At 40.6% G+C, this 21108-nt stretch overlaps 2 protein-coding genes across 3 annotated transcripts in view; both read left to right on the top strand.

Annotated features, from left to right (window-relative positions):
* The window catches only part of DNAH12 (dynein axonemal heavy chain 12), a 113017-nt gene extending 108263 nt beyond the window's left edge, over nt 1-4754 (top strand). The window contains exons 69-71 of the mRNA XM_044451206.1: nt 423-514; nt 1331-1398; nt 2139-4754. Of these exons, the coding sequence (XP_044307141.1) occupies nt 423-514; nt 1331-1398; nt 2139-2329 (351 nt within the window). The 3' untranslated portion in view covers nt 2330-4754. The remainder of the gene's footprint in view (nt 1-422; nt 515-1330; nt 1399-2138) is intronic.
* On the top strand, nt 3015-20579 carry ASB14 (ankyrin repeat and SOCS box containing 14). Of its 2 annotated transcripts, none has more exons than XM_044451208.1 (9): nt 3015-7203; nt 10536-10591; nt 11243-11374; nt 11474-11632; nt 13221-13466; nt 14669-14840; nt 17289-17832; nt 18329-18482; nt 20008-20579. In XM_044451208.1, exons 1-9 carry the CDS (start codon nt 7079-7081, stop codon nt 20184-20186), a joined length of 1767 nt encoding a protein of 588 aa, XP_044307143.1. In that variant the 5' UTR covers nt 3015-7078; the 3' UTR covers nt 20187-20579. The 2 variants fall into 2 exon arrangements, with proteins under 2 accessions (XP_044307143.1, XP_044307142.1); XM_044451207.1 differs by having other exon boundaries at nt 3016-5780; nt 6976-7203; nt 11243-11632.
* The last annotated feature ends 529 nt before the right edge of the window (nt 20580-21108 follow it).

Below are 21108 nucleotides of genomic sequence, written 5' to 3'. Positions count from 1 at the left end.
CTTGCTTCCATGTCAAATATTCAGCACTTCTGTGATACTGTTTATCCATAAGTAGCTGAAAGAGAAACTCAAACAGAGTGCTTAATATAGAGCTCCACATACAATTGAATATAGTGTGATAATATCCTGTTGTGAATATTATATTACCCTATAATACAGTCTGGATTTGTTACTGAGTGGGTACCCACCATTAAGGGAGAGCTAGAGGTCATTTTAGATATATTTTCAGATAGATTGAGGGCTCTCTGGGTGGTTTGCAAACATTAAAGCCCATATGAGTTCTGTCAAATCTTGCACTGCTGATCCTCTGTTAAACAGAGAGATTGTCATACCCATGCTGTGGATTAGGTCTTGAATATGAAAGATTATGTTATGAAGCAAAACTCTGTTGAAAAAAGTATTACTCTTTCCATTTCATTCAGGTTATACCTAAGGACACTTCCAATGTTACTCCAGAAGATGGTGTTTATATCCATGGATTATTCCTTGATGGGGCTCGCTGGGATAGAGCAAAGTCAGTATTTCAGAAAATTTGACCTTGTTCAAGTCCTTGCCCGTGCATTTCCCTTCATGCTGGCACTGAGCATGTTTCATATTTTGGCATATATATTTTAACACAGAAATCAGTTTTATGGGCAGTACTTTTCTTTTAATTTAACACACTAGAAAGGAAAGGAAAGGACCAGGAAATACTTAATTCTGGTCATGAGAAGCATTTTTATAGATAAAATAGAATGTATTATTAGTCCAGGTCATCTAAAGGAAATTCCTTACAGAAGTAGGATAATACTGTACAAACATTCCCAAGAGTTGTGGTACTTGCATAGCATATTACCATAGCAACTCATAATTCCATGTTACTTTGAAATGTCAGGAAATAAACACCACTTGCACCTTTTCCAGCTGGAATGCTTTCCCTTATTAATTGTTTGTGCAGGTCAACTGAACTTAGTGAGGGAGCATCATTAGCTCATTAGAGCGAAAATTTATTCATTTCATTTATTTTATTTCTATATTGCCCAATAGCTGAAGCTCTTTAGACAATTTACAATCGTGAACATAAGCAGAAGTTTATATTAGAACAATTTTTTTATTCATGATGAAAGTTCAGATTCATGACAGCTGGATGTGATTATAGATAGACTGAAGCTTCCTCAATTCCTTTAACTGAATTATTTTCTTCAAATTATTTTTTCTTTGCCATATGTATTTCTAATCTATCTTTTACAGTTCCTCCTATATTAAATTATCCAACACAGATATATATTCTATTATTATATGTACATTATTTTAAGATTGCCTTTTCATATGCTTTCATTTCTTTCACTAGGGGACTCCTAAGTGAACAACACCCTAAAATACTCTTTGATCTGATGCCAATTATTTGGATTAAACCTAGTAAGTAAATTTGATCTTTGTTAAAATATGCAGAAGAGCAAACTGACTCTTAGTTTGTTTCTTGGCACAATTCAGGGGGCTGCCTTTTTTGTAATGCTATATAAACAGCTTGAGACTAGCATACATGAAGGTTCATCTTCTTCCATATGATCCCACTCATTTCTTTAGGATCCAATAATTTGATAGTAGTGGTGAGTTGCTATTTAGTTAGTTATTGTGACTAACTTAATTATGACTAAGTTTAGACAGATTTCAGTGGGTATACTCCTAAGTATCACTCAGACCAGAATTAACCAACAGAGATGTTGAGGTATCATTTGATTTTATTCTCTAATTGTTGTTAACCATCTTGAGAACATACTGAGTTGAAAGATTGTATATGCGTATATAATGCATGAGTGATGTAAAAAGCTACCTTCCAATATCTTCAAATCTGGCACATCAAGACTGCTACAATTTCCTCCCCGATATTTGTTCATGTAAGTTCAAACATTTACTCTCTAACCTGAGAACTATAAATAAGTGCAATTCAGCCACAAATGCATCCTGTTGGGGTGTTTCTTCTGGTTCTTGATCAAACTGACTCTTCTGTGTTACAATGTAGTATATAAGTTGTGGTTTAAATAGAATTAAATAGTGAGTTTTGATTCATTTGACTCCACTGAATAAAAGCATCACGCAGTACAATATTCACAATGTTTTTAACTGACAGCATCATATTTACTCTTCTTTCCTTGAAGCAAAAAAATCAGACATAAAGAAATCAAATGCCTATGTATGTCCACTCTACAAGACAAGTGAGCGTAAAGGAACCCTTTCAACAACTGGACATTCTACTAACTTTGTCATTGCATTAATGCTATTAACTGATAAACCGGTCCAGCACTGGATTAAGCGAGGGGTCGCTTTGCTTTGCCAACTGGATGACTAATTTTGTAGAACTCAAGATCAAATATGAGAAGACTATAACTTGTATTTTTTCAAATATGCATTCTTTCCTTAAGTTTCTTTATGGACATGTTTTGATAATTTGGACTTCTAAATTAGTGATAATTTGAATTAATGATTAAATAGTCATGTCTATATAAAATATTAATGTATTTTTACTCTTTTAATATGAATGTTATTTGTTAGTATGCAGTATGGCTTAATGTATAATCAAACATTCTGAAGTTGTTGAAGGATAATATTCCTCCTGCTGTTTCTTTCGCTCAGCATTTAAGATACACAATTAATGGCTTGGACCTAGATCTTGCCTTCTGTAAATAGAAGGGATTCATTCATCCTCAGAAAGCTTTTGATCCAGTAGAGTATTTCCTCTGGTGGAACAGGAGAAGTGACAGTGTTCACATTCCTCCCTGCACTTTTCTGTGCCTCCCAAAATACAATCTGGAAGGTATGGAAAGGGAGGGAAAGGGATTTGGGAGGTAGCTTCAGGGGGAGTGGGGAGACTAGTAAAAACCCTCTCCATCACCTGGTCCGCAGGCCAGAAACTCCTGAGCATAACTCTGCTCAGAAAGTTCCTGCTACTGGGTACAAACTCTGGATCCAACCCTGCATTATAACACAATTTGAAACAGAAATGTATGACCCACTACATTATTAAAATAATTTTCAATAAAGAAAGTAACAGTGGTTTAAGTGACAGGTATAGACACTGTATAGCCCAAACTAAGCACTTCTGAATTCTATTTGTTTTAAATGTGCAGTTCGTTAGTTAATTTATTTATTGACTTACTTATTTTCTGCCAAATTGGCCTGAGGGCCCTCCAAGCAGTTTAACATTAGTGAAAACAATTGTGCTTACAGAGCCTAACAAATGCTCTGTATTTGTTTTACTGTGAGTTCCGCTGTGTAACACAAACAGAATTCTCAGGCTTCATATGATTTTAATCAAATCTGGTAGTCTTTCAACATTTTATATGGAAAAAGTTCTTTTTGAACTTTTTATTGGCACAATATCTTCCATACATTATGATCATATCTGTTTCTGGAGAAATGTTACTGTTCTTGCCTAGTTAAAGTTAGTCTTACTGACATTTATTTAAATTAATAGAAATCCATTGAAATCAGTAGAACTTACGTCTGTTGAAATTTTATCTGGACTAAAAAACAACAGAGTGCAAGATCTGATATTTCTGAGATCATACTGTAGAAAGTGCTGTTGTGATAGCATAAATAGTTCAGTGTTCTCACTACATACAGCATAATTCACATGGAAGTTTTACTGCACAAACAGAAATTGAGAAGCATCTCATAGGGACTGATTAGTGTGCATGACTTGGAATGTTAGGCACATGACCTATGCTTGTGTAACAGGCCCTATCATGGCCAAAATACCTTTAGGCAAGATAATCCCTCCAGTTGTGCTCAATATCCTAGAAGATGGTCACCAGCTATGAGCACAATCAGTGCTTTGTCACCAGTTGGTAACTTGAGGCACTGGGAGAAACTGAAGTTAGAAGAATTGTGAAGATAATTTAGCTAAGTATTGTTCCTCTGAAAAGGGTTGGTAAAACAATGAAGAGGGTTTTTTAAGGTAAAGGATGATAGCATGACGTAGCATTATCCTAGCACAGAGTTGTTTATGCCCACTCAAGTACAGATCCTTGGAAAAATGGATACATAAGTTAGCACATTAACTTTCTTTTTCAAAATTAATGCTGGATTTGGTTATTGCAATGCAATCCAATCAATGTTTATTTAAGTAGTACTGATTTCAATAAGAACTAAGGATATTCTTATCCCTTTTCCATTAAAAATCAGTCAGACTTAAAATATTTTAAATTGTCCATTTCCCAAGTTTATAAAAGGTAGACAAATTTGTTGACTACTTTTGTTGTCCAATACAAAATAGCTTCTCAAAATAGCTTCTGTTTTGTTGTCCGATACAAAATAGCTTCTCAACTTTAAATATGTTATCTGTTGAGAGCTGCTTTGATTTCATGTCCATGCAGTTAGGATTTTTCTGAGCAAGTACCATTCATAAATCTATTTTCTCTCCCTTAATTGTAGCTGGAATATTATGATTAAAATGTCTGGCCTTTTGATCTTTTTTGACTGAGGCTCATACCTCTGAATACTGTTAAGAAACTTGTGGGCAAGACAGCGTGTCTTATGGTCAGATATTTATAGTAAGTTATTAATGGATATGGACTATGCAAGAAGCAAAAGATCATTTTTCAATACATCAAACGTCATACTTAGTTTTCACTTGCTTAGAGTGTGAGTTCTTCTCTGTTTCAAATATAGAAGAAAGGTGAGGAGAATGTATACTGTTGTCTTTTAACATAATTTCTGTAAAGGTTTAACTTTGTAAGCTGTTCCCAAAAGCAAGAATAAAAATGTTAAAAGTATGTATGTATTGGCATATTGTTAAACCTTGTTGCAACAGTTATAAATGTATGTACTTCTTTTCATGTTGTCCTAATTTTATATATCGGTGTAAAGAAAAAGTTTGATGAATGGGTAAATCTTCTGTTTCAAACTGTCTATAATCTACTTAATTTTAAAATGCTTGTAACACTTTTTCAAATATTTAAGTTGTTTGTATTTATGGGAAAAGTTCTAGAGCTATTTTTTCAATATATGAGAGGGACTGAATAGTAATAAAATTTAGTATTTGCAATTTGCAGAGCAAAGCTAATACTTTCTACAAGGAATCGGATCTCTACTGCAGATGTCAGTGCTCATCTATCAATAAGTAAAAAATTCCATTTTCTCTGCAGCTCTTGGTTATTTCATTTTATTTATGGGTTAAATTCTTACCAGTTTTATTCTGAAATTCTGATGTTGCATTTAAAAATGGAAATTACCGAATTAATGTGCTACCTGCACAGGTTATATAGGCTGATTAAAGGCCAGTGGGGGAATAGGTCAGTGGGAAGGAAGAGCATGGGAGGGGGAGGGGAGGTTTAAGCTTATATTAGCTTGTTTAACTTCTCTGACCAGTAATTTATCCATTCGGTAATTTGCTTATTAAAATCTTTAAACCAAAAGAAACTGGGACAATCCAGATCCCAAGCCAGATTCAGAGGACTTTTGCCATTAATAAATGTAAGTCTCACATATAATCTATTTCATTCCTTGTTGATGTGCCCTTTTTAATGCTATACTGCAAGATAAATATATGCAAAGTGCAAATCCTTAAGAAATCACATTAAATGCTTGTTGAAGCAGCATAAATATGTATTTCAAGTTTCTTACATAGTAATCTTCCATTCCACCAAATTTTCATTTTAATCAGTTTTACAACTTTACTATTTTTACACAATTTGATTTTAGATATAAGTTTTGATGTTTAATGCAGTTAAACTCAAGATATTGACACGAACAAAGTCTTTCTCCTCCACTGAATCAACTAACTCTACGTGGATCCACAGGCAAGATATATGCTACTGTTTCTCTCATTAATTCTATATTGTTTATACAAAATTAATTTGTTTGGTTTGGCATAACTTCCAGGATTGTATAATGTCTTCCTTAAGTTTTCTTTGGTTCAGTTTCTATATTGTTGTAGCAATAACTCTCTGCGATAGATTTTGATATATCAGGAAGTCATGTAGCCAGTGATATTGCCACAATGCTGAAATCAGGTGCTATTCTGTTCATATTGCCTTCTTTCCTGGGTTAGTCTTTATAGAGTTTCTGAGGTTTTTGACTAATAAGCTTTTACGGTCCTGGCAGTTTTATGTGATTGTATTACAAAGAATTGGAATGTGCAGATTAAAACTTGTATTACTTTTATTTTCAATTGGCCTGTTGACTAAATGTTCACAGTGTGAAAATGCTCATGTCATGGTGTAAAATGGGGAGCAATTTCTGTGAAGGTGCCTCAGCAGGAACATGTCCCAAGCCAGTGTTCATTTGTCTGTGTGCACAACTGTTTAGCTTAAGCAACTTCTTTCATGAAATTGTGATGGGACCCGACTGTAACCAGTTGCTTTGGTCTTGGGTCCGCTCTTCCAGATGTCAGTGTGCTAGTTATACATACACCAACAGCTCAAAATAGAATGTTACATAATGGATCTCCTGACCACCCTGTCTGCAGTATTTGAAAATTAGGATTGGAACCACTTCAGGCATATTATACATATGTCATTGAATATGAACACCATGTCTGCCTCTGATGTTCTCAGCTGCATCAGTAATTACTTTATTGAATGGACCAGCAGTTTAGTCCATTAAGCAAGGATACCAAAGTCTGGTGTGACAAAGGGAAACTTAGGCATTAGAATCGAGTCGTACAGCTGTGTGTCACCAGTAGCCATAATTAAGCAAAAGCCTAGACAGAAGCACCAGCTTTTTCTCACCATCATGCCTGATGTGAGACTAGTATGGCCAGAGGGCCTTTTTCCTGTCAAGCGAAAAATCTCATGTTGATGCTCAAAAATAGATTGATTGAAATGTGTCGTTTAAGAGTTCTGTGTCTATTTATTTATTCATTTATACTTGTATTTATAGGCTGCCAAGCCCTTTCTAGGCTGCTTACAATACATTGTTTCTTAGCAAATGAGAAGAGAAATGCAATTAAACAGGTTAGTTTATCATTGCATATCTTTCTTTCCATGTATATAGCTACTCATGTTTAAGCAAAAGTAGAAGAAACCTAAGAAGTGGACAACATAGAACAACTACTTAACCTTGCTTGGCTGAGAGATCGAAGACATGTGCTTTTAACATGTATAATACTACAAATACATATGATGAAGATGTTGATGATGACATTCCTACTCAGCATGTCATTCAACAGAGTTTGCAGGAAATCCATAAAAGCACGGCTGTGGCTACAGCAGAGAAAGGCAGGTATGTATAGGCAAAAGAGGTCATGTTGGCCAAAAGGAAAACTGCAGCGTCCATTTCCATGTAATAATACTTTTTATTTGGCCAAGCCGACAGTCACAAAATACAGTGCAAGCTTTTGGGTCCTAGACAACTCTTCATTGTTAAAGATGTTAAAGCAAAATAAAAGGTGGTCAGGGAAGGGGAAAAGCAGATGATCTGCAAGCCACAAAGTCTGTATCAGACTGTTGTCTTAAGATGGAAAGTGGGGGCACGGGGTAGACATTCAAATGAGGCTCTGCCAAGTACTGAATCAGTATGAGGTGTACCCAAGACTCTCCCAACAGATCCCCAAAAGAAGGGAAAAGTGGTTGTTCTATTTAAAAAAATATAAAATCTAACTGTTACCATCAGAACCATTTCTATCCTTAAGCAAATTGTTCAGGTTTCTCAACAGTGGAAAGCAAAAGTAAAGAGAAACTTGACAGCTCTTATATGAATGAAGAAGAAGACAATTTTAGGTTGTGTGCTAGGTTAAAAAACAAATGACAGAAGTGCTCTGGATACTGTTCATAGTAGCAGCTATGGAGTGACTGGCACAGAAGGCTATGGGCTAAACCCTACCTTACACAAGCAGACCTCCAGCAGTGAAACGGGGGTTTCCTTTCCTTCCTTTTTTCCTACAACCCTGCCCCACCCTGCATTCTCCAGTTCTGTGCCCTGAACCCCCTTAAGCTTACTTGGGATGCATGCTGAGGAACAGGAAATGCCACTGGCAGTGACCTTTTAAGGTGCAGCCCTGTGCCTATTCACAGAATATTTTTATATGCATGTGATTTTTATCCATGCTAATATTGAATTGTTATGCAGAAATATGCTGTAGCCAGGTAGAGGATTATAATGTATTGAGTGAAAGTGAAACACTGCAAAATCAATCAAATTATTAAACAGGCATATCCTATTGCTCCTCCAAGGAAAAAGAAGGTGAATCTACAGAGCTGAGGTAGGTCCCTGTGTGGGCCCTTTACAGAACCACTCCAGCTTGTCTTTAGCTGCAGAACTGCCTTGTGCCTTCAGATTATTTTATAGATTAAGTTCTTCAATTGAAATCAATGGAACTAGAAAGCATTTAGCTTTTGCCAGGTTGTGTCTCTTTGTTTTAACTTTCGTCTTGCATCCAGGAAAAAATGAGCAAAAGCAAAAAAACTCCAGCAGATGTCATAATTGTGTTTCCAGTTTTTCACATAGAATTTTGGGTGTAAAATCCCCCACTGTGGGACTTTATGATAAGGTACAATGATGAAGTATATTCTAATACTTTTGGATGTTGAATTCCGAATACATCAGGGAATTTTTTTAGGTGCAGTTGTGGCTGCATCATGTTAATAAAAAGTAAGAATGAAAATACTTGATCAAAAATGAGCAAACTAAAGGTGAATTGAGACATAGACTGGTGGGAAAACAACTCCAGTTACTCATGTAGAGTTTTCAAAAGGGAGAGGGGCATAACTTTCTTGGTTTTGCTCAGCATTTTCTTTTGTCTCTTTCCTGGGACATTTTTTTAGTAATCTGTGTTACCTATTTTCTGTGGAAAATGAAGCTGCTCCCCCAACAAGACAGAAATTATTAATAACTGTAGAATGACTATTTGGCAGGCCCTGAGAAAATGAGAAATTGCATGCCTAAAAATTGTCACCCGTTCCTTTAATAGGCTCTCTGAGTGACTTTTCTCATTCTTCATAGTCTAGGAAAATATTGCCATCATCTGGTCACAACATACTTTTCTTGGATTTTTGTTTTTGTTTTTTGTGGGAGTGGGATAGTTCTCTGTACTTTTTCAAACACGTATTTTGTGCTGGTAGGAAAGTTGAGCAGAAACATATTTACTTGAAAGTAAATCAAATTATTTAAGTAATGTGATAATCCTGGACTCCTTGACAGAGCCACCCAACTAACTTTATTTCAGAAAACTCTAATACCTACAACAGTGAATCCAGCCTATATTTTTTTTTATATCTGTCTGTCTATTTCCTAGTTAATACCCAGTTCCTCTCCTTCCCATTATATTTACAACACAGCTAATTACTGCTGATTAATATTTAAATGTTATTCAATGCTGTAGAGGGAATTGGCCAACCTAGACTATCAGGGTACAAATCAGCAATTATGTTCTTCCTGAATTCACTAAGTTGCAGTCCTATGGCTCCCAACTCTGTAGCACAGGGGAATCCTTTCTGTACTTTCAGTCTGTGACTGGAGATCATAGCGAGGTTCACTTCTCTGTCTCCCCACCCCCCTGCAACTTCCAGCAGGGGCAAAGCTGTTGGAAGAGGTGAGGTTTGCAGCAGCAAGGTGGCAGAACCCACAGAGGTGGCGTCAGCTTGGGCCAGAGGTTCTACACTCAGTGGTAAAGGGTTCACATTTGGAAATGCCTGCCTGCTCTGCTCTAACACAAGGAGTCTTGTTCAGGGCACCATCCAGTCTGAGCAGGAAAGTTGTAGCATGGATTGAAGGAGGATGAAGAACAGCTTTTTTCATTCCTACCTTCCTGAAATCTCTGCCTGTGGAAGCAAGAAGGGTCCAGACTTAGAAGTGACTGCCAACCTCAAACCTGAGCACTTCATTATTTGGGAGTGGGATGTGTAGCGAGTTAGAAAAAGAAAGTGTTTCCCCATAATAAAACCCCTGCTTAGAGAGAGGGAATGCAGGTATGCATCCTCCTGGGCCTAATCCCTTGCTCCAAGAAAGGATGCCGGTTAAGGAGGCATCCTGAGGCAGGACAATTCCCCTTCCAGCTCATTGCCTCATTTTTTGGATTCTGAGCGTCAGTAGCTTTCAGTGTTATTAGGTTCTGGACGGCACTGAGCTTGGGTTAGGATCAGACTCTTTGGTGGGGTCTTAATCTGCAAACATACGTGTGTACTTGGGGATTGCACAGCGTTGCAGAAATCATAGCCTGTTTTTGGTGCCCCCATTTTGCTTCCAAATGGATAAAGACCAGGACCACCCAAATACAAAATTTCCTTGGATAAACTAAGCCAGAATAAAACGCCTCTAGATGGCAAAAAGCAAAAATGCGATCTATCTGGAGTGATTGCAAGAAAGTGCTACCTTTCTTTGGGTGAGTATTTAAATTTTATTTTTAGAGTGAAACATTTAAAAGGGCAAGTGATAATCCATCTGTTCAATCTTGGAATGCCCTAGAAGGGTTTAGTGAGTATGCATAGATTGTCCCTTACCCGTACCATAGTTGCATACTAGATGTGAATCTTAATAAATGGCCTTTTCCTTCACCTTCATTTCATTATTTCACCCTGGATTTAAATGTAATAGGATGATGATGATTCTCTTTGCAGCTTCAATTTTTCGACAAGTACCAATCATAGGAAGATAATCAGTGCCATTCGGACAGTTAAGTATCTGTTTTGGTTTCCTTGGGGGATTGTTTGGGCTTTTAGAATGCGAGGGGTGTTTTGTTTTCTTTATGTCCCACAGACTGGGTTCAGACAACTCATTAAACCCCTTGGAAATTTTGACCATGCACTTTGGTTAAAATTCTTCAGTGCCTGACAGATGACCAGGTACTGCAGGGGTCGTGTACCGCCTCTTCTCTTTTTCTCCTCACTCAGTCCTCCCTCAGAATCCCAGGAGACACTGCAAGGGAACCAAGATATTCCCAGCAACTTGACCTGCCTGTGGCTTAGTTTATTGTCTGTTCTCAGACACTGCAATAAGCCATGAAAGGTTTTTATACCCTACAACAAACCATGGCTAGTTGGGGTGACTTATAAATCACCCTGTGGGAAAAGCACTGGGTTTTGACAACATGCTCAGCCAGCACAGCTTATTATACATGATGGTTGTGTGTACCCACAGGCACTTAAATAGCCAGATTAATTAATGCATAATAAGCTACCAGGTGATGGGCATGCATGTGTGAACTAGCCTTTTTGTTATTTTGACAAATGTTCATTAGGGATAACAATGCTCCGAGCTATTTTTGGAATTACGTAGCATAAATATGCTTTGCAACGTGTGTTCTGACCATTCACACACTGAACAGGCAAAAGAGAGGCTCTGATGGAATTGACGAGGCATAGCACTGCTTTTCTGGAGACAGATGAACAAGGCAGCCTTCCTTTACATGAAGCGGCATCACAACCTGACAAGAATATTCTGGAAATCACACTGCAAGGTAGCACTGTCTGTGGGCTCCAAGGGTTTTTCTCATGCTTGCTTCGCGTGCTAACTCGGTGTTTGAAAACTTGTCCATTATCTCATGACTGTCTTTCAGCTTCACACTCCAGTGCGTGGCAACAGACAAACCTGAAGGGAGAAACTCCTCTGTTTATAGCAGTGGACAGATGCCTTATGAAAAATGTATATTTTCTGCTCCTCAATGGCTTTAATCCTGATGTTAGGAATGAGGAAGGCGACTCCGCTTTAATTACTGGTAAATTGTAATTATGCAGTTTATTTGGGATCATTTTAATGCTGTGGTTACATTAAAATAGCTTAGGCAGATCAAATATTTTCTTTCTATACAAGACTTGGGAATCAATCACCAATTACAGTGCTGCTCAAATGGCAGAGCCGTGTTTGACCCAACTTGCCTGTGCTCTTCCATGTGGCCCTTGCCTGCCTCCCCTTTTCTGATGCCCGTCCCTCCTAGTGCCATTGCCTGTTTCTGCCCTGCTTTGCTTGCCCCAGCAATACTGCCTCTTCAGGCTTGGAATGGTGGAGGTAAATACTTCAGAATCCATTGCTGGGACATGGGTGAGCTGGCCCTGGTACACTAGAAATGCTGTGAAATGACATTTGACATTATGATTCCAAACACTTATTATGGAGCCATGTTGACATCAGTGGGATCTTCATTCAGATAAGTTTGATAAGGATAAAAGACCAAGGCAGCAATGCAGAACTTCAGCCACAGGAGCCAAACCTGACCCTATGATTGTCCCAGTCCAGCCTCAAGAGGGAGGAAAGAAAACTGGGTTCAGAGAACACAAGGGTTGAGTTTGGATTGAGTATTGAAGCATGAGTTATCATTTCTGAACCTAGCTGTAATATCAAACCATAGTTTGTTGACTGTGAGCAAGCCACTCACAGCCTAACAACAAACCATGTTTCTCTTCCTGGGTTGCTTGTGGTTAACAAAGCATGGCTTCTGCATGAAACCGGGTTCAGGCAACACAATAATCCACATTTCAAAAACAACCAGTACTCAATCCATTGCAGCCCCTGAGTGTGGGTTATCATGTCACCTGAACCCAAGTCAGTGTATCTCAGTCTGCCCTCATCTCTACCCTATGAGTGCTTCATCGCCTTTTCTTGGCTAGCTGCCATGTTCCTGTGCCAAATGGGATAGTGGACAGTTGTGTTGGGTTCCACTTACTTTGAGGCGCCTTTCCTTCTGCTACAGCAGCTCCTCATGGAGTAAGGTTCCCTGGGGAGAAAGTCCAGTGCTTGCCTCAGAAAATCTTGATGGTTTCTGAAGAAACTGGAGAGCACAGCAACTCTCTAAAGGAAAAATAACCGCATGAGACTGTGCTCAGATCTAGCCTCTTTAGTTGCCACTCCAGATGGAGGCTCAGTGTTTAAGTGCTGAAAATTCTGCCTCCAAAAGCAGAGCCAACTAGTCTGCTGATCACTGGGCCATTCCCGGCTATGATCAAGTGGCATGCGATGCTCCTCCTTGATAAGGTATTTTCCCCCTCGCTGTTTAAAGGGACAACAAGCTTGGCCATGCAAGGGAGCTGCTTCAGCTTCTGGAAAGTCCTGAAACAGTAGCAAGATCCTGTGACCTGCATCTGTGCTTCAGGTGTTTTTTTTTTAACTAGGATTTTTTTAAAGTTTGGCTCTAAGTTTAGCTCCTCACAGTGCTATGTGACCTTTACTGTGATATATAAATAGCATGTTCCAGCTTTGTAGAGGTTTTTTTAAAAAAAAATCCTAACATAGTTTCACAGGAAACAGAAGCTTTTAAATTCAGTTCTCTTCCAGATTAATATTGCTCTTTCCAATCCAATATTTTACAGCAATTAAACACGGCTCATATGAAATTGCTTCCTTGCTGATCCAGTTTGGTGCCAATATCAATCAGCAGTGTGTCAACAAGAGGACAGCTTTACATGAGGCAGCCAGGCTAGGCTTAAAAGACATGGTAGAACTCCTTCTTTGCTCCAGAGCAGATCCAGACCCACGAAGTTCCTATGAGCTCACCCCTCTAGCGCTGGCAGCGCAGAACGGGCATACAGAAATTCTGGAAATTTTATTGCGCAAAGGTGAGAATTTGTATACAATCCCTTGACTTTTTAATGTGTCCCTTAGGCCTAATGATTTTCCAGAAGTTGCTTGAAGGGTCTTGGGCTGCACTGCTCTTATGTGCAGAAATCGCTTCCTGGTGCCTAATGCAGGACTTGATAACCCTGGGCTGCCTTCTTGCAGAAGGACACAGCCACCTGAAATGCTCCATGCAGTGCCGATGGGATACTTGAAGATGCCCCTCTTCCTCCTGGGAATACGCATGCAGTACAGTCAGTCCTTGCAAGCCCACCTCACCTGTGGACTTGCAAGGACCTTTTGGTAGTCCGCACAGCAGCCCTGAGGGGGCAGCGACGATTAAAGTGTGCACGTGGGCAAGACATGGTTGGCCAAGCAAACGATCCCTCTGGTACATTCGGTGTGTTTATCCAATACATAAAGCTACATTTTGTCTTCACAAACACTACCAGCTCAGCACCTGCCACTGTTTTGAAAGGGTCCCAAAGGTACACACCCTGTGATGTGGTTTCCCTTAAGATACCGGAATGAAAGTTAATGTGGGTAGTCAGATTTCAGCATTGTGTGTGACCTTCAAGCGTCATCTTGATATGGCTTGCCAGCACTTTATCTTCAATTGCAATGGCAATTGGATGTGGAGATTGCGACTGGCTGGTCAAGTGGGTTTTAACTTGCTGGGAGGGGAAGAAAGATTCGATGGGGTAAATTGCTAGCAAGCATGGAGATATTTGCTGAAAGGCCGTGACAGCAGTAGCAGGTCGGGATAGTCCATATAGTAGGTAAGTAAGGTTATTTTAAAGGTGCATTAAAGGCACCTGAGTTGCAAAGCTGTGACAAAGGTGAGGCTAGTTGTCAATTAAATGGGACAGTTGCTCTTTTCCAGGCTTCTGAACTGTGACATCCTGGATGGACGGTGCTGTGTCAGTTCAGGACAAGTCAGGCAGGTTTGCTAGGAGGGCAGCAGGGGGAGCCATGCAAAGGGGCAGGGTGCGCGAAGCCTCTTTCGCCTCAAGAAGCTTTCCTTCAGGATTGTCTTGTTGCTTTTTTCCCACACTTGTCCCATATCCCCAGCTTGCAGTAACAAAAATCCAAACATTTTACCACAATTCTTGCTGAAGAACTCACTTTCAGACTGAGATTTTTCACCTCCTGAGAATATTATTTGTGCATATGAATTAAATGCCTGTGGTTATTTTCCCCCTAGGAGCCAACATCCTTTCCCAGGCATCTGATCATGCATCCATATTATTTGAAGCTGCTGGAGGAGGAAATCCAGATTCTGTCTCTCTCCTGCTTGAGTATGGTGCTGATGCCAATGTACCAAAACATTCAGGTCACCTTCCTATCCATAGAGCTGCTTATAAAGGACACTTGTTGTGAGTTAGAACATGCTGCTGACTTAATTTATGTGATGGGGTGGGGAGGCTTGTGTAGACATCTAGTTAGCCTTGCTGTTTGTCACATGCATGGGGGGGTCAACAGGGTCCTTCAGGTGAGTAGCATATCAAATCTAGGATGACTGAGAGCAAAAGAACACAGAGGTCCCACCTGCTGCATCTTTAACACCTGTGTAGAAGAGAGGCTTTCCACAAGCATATCTTAAAGTTCCCTCTTCTGCAAAGTGGCAGTGACACTTGGCTGTTCTCTAGGTACCCCACTGAGCAAGATGAGGCAGGTTGTTACTATAGAGGGGGCCTTTTCAGTGGTGGCACCTCAGTTTTGGAATGACCTTCCAGAGATGCTTGCCTGGTGCCTGCACGATGGTAATTTTGTTGCCAACTGAAGGACTCTTTATTTTCTCAGATTTTTTATCATTCAGGTTTAAAAATATTTTCAGAACTTTCCACTGCTGCCCACTTTTATCTTGGTTCCTAGTTCAGTTTTAGTCTGCTTTCGACATAAGGTTTTATCTTATGCTTCAGCATATGGTTGTATTTTATGGTTTTAAGCTTTGTCTTGAGAGAGAATTTCTCAAGGGTGGTATAGAAATGTTTATAATGTGGTGGTGCAGGAGCCCGATCTCTTTTGCGGCTGGCCATCCTAGTCAGATCCTCTTTAAAATTGTTCACTGCCCAGAGACATTTGGCTATTTGGTGGTATACAAATCAAACCCAATAATAGCTGTGCAGGAAGCAGGCTAACTGGGAGTATTTTACATATTTATCTGCAAGTTTGATGTAAACTGATGTATAAGTGACCTAGAATCATTTTTGGTCTCATGTAATCCCACACTGGGGTTCTTTGACTGCCCAGGGCAATAATCAAAACCTTCTAGAGCCGAGTTGTCTGAAACGTGCTCCGTTTTGTGCAGATGCATGCGTACTGTTCACACATTTGTTAAACCTGACAGAGACCTGGTTTGTGGTCCAGCTATACCTGCCATTTACTCAGTGTCATTTCCAAAGCAAAAAGCATTGGTGTGCTCAGAGCTTGCAGCACACACTCCAGTTTGCATGCTTTTCTGCTACGCCTTCCCTAACCCTAACCCTGTTTGAAGACTTGTAAACCAGCAAGTGGCGCTGGCTCGGCCTCCGAGCGTTTTTTCCAGAGAGCATATCTGGGGCATGCCGGAAGATTGCCAGCAGGGGATGCGAGAGACACACAAAGCCAAACAAGGGCGTTGCCCAGTCCCGGCCACCAGAGCAGGTGGCACAAAATGCCTGGGGGTTTCATGCAATGCCGGTTAAAGATGGGACACAGGGATAGCTACACAAGGCCAGCTATCAGCCATTCTGGGAGTGGCTTTGCCTGACTGAAGCCTTTCCTTGTAGACCGGAGATTAGGAAGTGGTGCAACTTTGGCTGAGGTGTCCCTGGAAAGTGTGTGGGGAAGTGTTTTCTCTGCAGGAAACACCGATCTGCCAAGTTGTGGAAGCTGCTGCTTGTTTGGGAAGAAGCTTCGCTAGGGACAGGCAGGGCCCCAGTAGCTGTGCTTTCTGTGAGAGCCCGGCTCCAGCAAAGGTAGCACCTAGGATGATGGAGTTTGTTTTCCCAGAGAAAGATTGTTTGGGGGTGTGGTAGTGGATGCAGAAAAGACCTGCATGCCCAAGCTAGCCTGTGGTGAGAGCAGATGAAATTTGCTCATCGAATCACAGCTTGGCACTAATCAACAGTTGGTGGAAGCTTTGGTATGGAAAACCTTTAATCTGACCCTTGCAAAACTTGTTTTAAGTGTTTGAAAAGGTGATATTTATTTTCAGGTAATGGATTTAATTACTCTTCCTAAAAAAGCCATTCTTGTACTTACTTGGGCGAGAAACCACTCTATGATTGGGTTTGCACAGCACATTTAAGGCATAGTTGTTTATTAGCCATTGTGGCTCAGCACTCTTCCCACAGGGTGGCTTATACACCAGCTCAGCCAGCTATGGCTTATTCTAGGGTAAAATAAACACAGCATTGATTATTGTGTTGTCCGAACCCAGGCAGCCAAATAAGGCAAGGCCAAGTCAAAAAACCCTGAGAGCCCCTGGGCAAGAGTAGAAGACAGGCTTACCACTACAGTCAAGGAGCTGGCTGGTGACTGCCTTTCCCAGGCACCCCGAAGTAACAAAGCAGCAATGCGTTAACAGCCCACAACAGTGTTTGTTTAGACTTGGTGAAAATTGCAAAGCTGAGGGGTTCGTTCGGGCTTCTTCCTGCTTTGAAGGGGGAAGAATCAGGGGTGCCCCCCCCCCAGGCATTCCTTTTACAGGTTCTTGGGAAGTATATTTTAAGAGCAGCTCTTGTGCTTTTGGGTTAGCCATACTTGGGAGAATGTGCTCCGTATTTGCTCCAGTATGACTGGAACGTTGTTGAATATTTGTATTTTATCTTTCTCCCTAGGGCTTTACAGATGTTAGTTCCTGTGACAGATTACAGTGTCATTAAGGAAAGCGGGATCAGTCCAATTCATTCAGCTGCAGCCGGTGGACACCCTCAGTGCCTTGAATTCCTTCTCAAATCTGGCTTTGATGCCAATTTTATGTTGCATAAGAGAATTCGGAAAGGCTATGACGATGAAAGGCAATCAGCCTTGTACTTTGCGGTCTCTAATGGTGACATTAACTCTGCTCAGTTGCTCCTGGAAGCTGGAGCTCTCCCAAACCAAGACCCAGTTAACTGTCTTCAGGTGGCCTTGAGAATGGGCAACTATGAGCTCATTAATCTTCTGCTTCGGCATGGGGCCAACGTGAACTACTTCTGCAGAGTTAACACAACACATTTTCCGTCAGCTCTGCAGTACACACTGAAGGATGAAGTCATGTTAAGGATGTTGCTGAATTATGGGTACAATGTTCACCGTTGCTTTGACTGTCTTCATGGAGACGACGTGCATTCCCAGTACTTGTTTGAAGGCTGGACTTCAACTGTTATCAAAGACACAATGGTAAATATTTATGATTGGGAGGAGAGGGTGGGCTGCCCTTGCAAATCCCACAAGCTGTCCTTAAAATTTCATTCCCACATCTAGATGCACAGTTTTGAAGACCAGCATTGGAGTGCGGGCACAGGGAAAGGGTTACATTAGATTGCATTAAATAGATTATCTAGGAGGCTCCTGGAATTTTTCTTTGCTAGTTTGACCTGGTTGGTGGAGGCATTACTGGCTTCATTCTTGAGGGAACTTTAATTACACACTGATCCAGTGCCGTATTTGTGCACAACTGGTCTGGCAAAAGCAGTTTACCCCCTTTCTCCTCCGTACAGTACCCTCTCCAGATTCCTGAAAATACTATGCAGAAGGTCAGGCAGTGCTACTGAATAGGATGAGCTATCGGGTGGGGAACTCAAAAGCAGCATGCCAGCCCCTTCTGTGGAGCAGACGGCAGAAGCTGGAGTCATGTTGAATGCTAGTCTCATGGCCTCTTGGTTTTCTCTTTCAGTTCTGTGAAGTGATAACTCTATCCTGGTTAAAGCACCTGTCTGGGAACGTAGTGCGCATCATGCTAGATTATGTTGATCATATCAGAATCTGCTCTAAACTTCTGTGTGTTCTTAAAGAACAAAAACTATGGCCAGAAATCAATGCAATCTTGAGTAAGTATCAAATGAATCTGTAGAAATGTGAATTTTGAAGATGAGTGAGATGGTGCATTAGAGTCTTCATAGTACCAATTGCATCCTATTAAGCAGCTTAGAATTAAAGTGACAACTGGATATTGCTAAAAGGATCTAGCAAGTTTGGGTATGATAAACTCAAAAGCCACAATATTTAATACCATTTATTTTGGGCCACACAGGATTCCTTTTTATGAAGTAATCTAGAGAGTTTATAATAAAGCTTTCACTGTTTAATTGCAGGGTACAGAAACAGCCAAAATTATCCAAACTGAGATTTTATATGTGCTGCATCAGATTGCCAAATTAATATCATAAAGTCAGCCTTTCTCTGACATCAGTACAGTGGTACCTTGGCTCACGAACTTAATCCGTTCCACAAGTCTGGTTGTGACCCAAATTGGTTGTGACCCAAGTCACATTTCCCCATAAGGTTCAATGTAAATAAGGTTAATCCGTACTGTAACTATTTTTTTTTTATCAGAAAAATGTGAAACAAAGTGACAAAGAACAACAAAGTAACAAAGAACAATGAAATAACAAAGAACAAAAAAGTACTGTACAGTACAGTGGAGAACACTAACCTAGGTGTGGGGGAAGTTATTGTTCTGAGGGAGAGTCCTCCTCCATAAGGATATTGGGGTCAATTTTGGTGAAAAATCTGTCTCTAGTCACTTGTTTTTTCCATGCTGCATAACCCTCCGGAAATGAGAGACCACGTTCTCGTTCATCAGATTCAACACTCTGTTCGTTACAGTTATGTTGGGGTGGTGCTTCTCAAAGAAATCCACTCGGGGTGGGGGGGGATGGCCATGATCGTGCTGGTTGCAGGGGAGGGGAGAGATGGCCGAGATTGCACCCGTCTTTCCTGCAGGAGTGTGCCCGTGTCCACGCACAAACGCAACTGCAATCGTGGCCATCTCCCCACTTGGGGGGGGGGAGGGGAGATGGCTGCGATCTTGGTCACCACCCAATGCAGAGTTCGTGACCCAAGTCAAAATTTTCATGAAATTTTTGTTCATGACCCGATTTGGTCATGAACCAAGGCATTCATGAGCCGAGGTACCACTGTATTCTTTTAAGCAAAGTACAGAATAAGCACAGGTTACTGACTGGCAGCACAGAAAACCATTACGTGGAATAATACCTTTATTTCTGCTGTTACTTTCTTACACTGCCTAGGGAGAGATTTGGAGGAGGTGTGCAAGGGTTTGGGAGGAGAGGCCAGTATGAAAATACTGTTCCAGGAATACAAGGCAGTGAAACCTGTCCCCACCTCACGTGTGGTGGGGAAGGAGTCCAATGCTGCATATATAATACCAAGGCAATAAAGTTGTATCTGAGCGCTGCAGGAATGGTTTTCACCACGTCAGCATCCTTGGTATTTGTTGGTATATTCAAGGTGCATATCCCTTCCCCACCCGCAGACAGCAAGGCTAAAGTGGAAGTCTGAAAATGATTTACAAATGGACAGAATACATAATATTGGCACATTTATTTTCAGCCAACACCCGTTCTTTGCAACATCTTTGCCGCCTGAGAATCCGGAAATGCTTGGGACGTTTACGTCTACGCTGTCCTGTCTTCTTGACCTTTTTACCACTACCAAACAGATTGAAAGAATATATACTCTATAAGGAATACGATCTCTATGGACAAGGAAATCTGAATGGAATCTACTAATACAGACATATACATATGTCCTGGAGGGTATTGTATATGTAAATAAATTCATATGTGCAGTATAAATGAGCCTACATGCCAGTTTCATAGGCTCACTCTTACTAATGGCTACAAAATAACTCAATGTTTCTAGCCGTCCAGAGACTTGCAACATACTGGACAGGGTAAAAATACCCAACTAAATAAATAGCTTAGGAGTAGGCTAGCTATAATCTTAATGCTTCTATTTGGCACTCCAGTATAGACATACTCTTACAACTTTGACACTGGATGCTCAACTTAGGGTAGCTTTAAGAATTAGACATGCCTATTTAGTTCTTTGGTGTTTAGTCATGCTGGCCACATGACCACAGAGACTGTCTGCGGACAAACGCTGGCTCCCTCGGCTAGGAAACGGAGATGAGCACCCCCCCCCCCCCCAGAGTCAGGCATGACTGGACTTGATGTCAAGGGGAAACCTTTACCTTTAGTTAGTTCTTACATCATATATACTGGCTGTACTATGCTGAAGACTAATATTCTAACATCTGCCATTTATACTTGAATAACCTCAAGGATAGGTAACAGTCAGATAGCTTACCTAGGGATGCATTTCAACACAGCTCAGCTTTGAGAGACTGCTGCTGTGGCCTGCAAAGATCATGGAACTGTACTTCATAAACTACTAGTGTAATTTCAGTAGCATACCTACCTCTCCATGTATGAAAGAAATGGTGAGGGAGAACACAGGTTGCTTGATTTGCCCATTTTCCCCACCCCTATCTATTGGGAAAGCAGCTTGGCCCCCTTCATGCAGCCCCACAAATATGCAGACCTTCTTCCCTGTGGTGGAGACACATACCTAATACCCTCCTGCAGAGGTTAAATGAAGCATCACTGTGCCCACAGGCACACTGGCAATTTGAGGATCTCTCTTGAAGCT

The sequence above is a fragment of the Varanus komodoensis genome, unplaced genomic scaffold (genome assembly GCF_004798865.1).
Source record: "Varanus komodoensis strain SLA01 unplaced genomic scaffold, ASM479886v1 scaffold6_2, whole genome shotgun sequence".
NCBI lineage: Eukaryota > Metazoa > Chordata > Lepidosauria > Squamata > Varanidae > Varanus > Varanus komodoensis.
This window is presented reverse-complemented; position numbering and strand designations above follow the sequence as displayed.

Excerpts from the sequence above, each read along its gene's own strand:
- ASB14 (XM_044451207.1), top strand. The coding sequence starts at position 7,079 with ATGTATAATACTACAAATACATATGATGAAGATGTTGATGATGACATT. Across the intron at positions 17,833-18,328 it reads CTGTTATCAAAGACACAATG|TTCTGTGAAGTGATAACTCT; the intron begins GTAAATATTTAT and ends TTTCTCTTTCAG. Across the intron at positions 18,483-20,007 it reads AGAAATCAATGCAATCTTGA|CCAACACCCGTTCTTTGCAA; the intron begins GTAAGTATCAAA and ends ATTTATTTTCAG.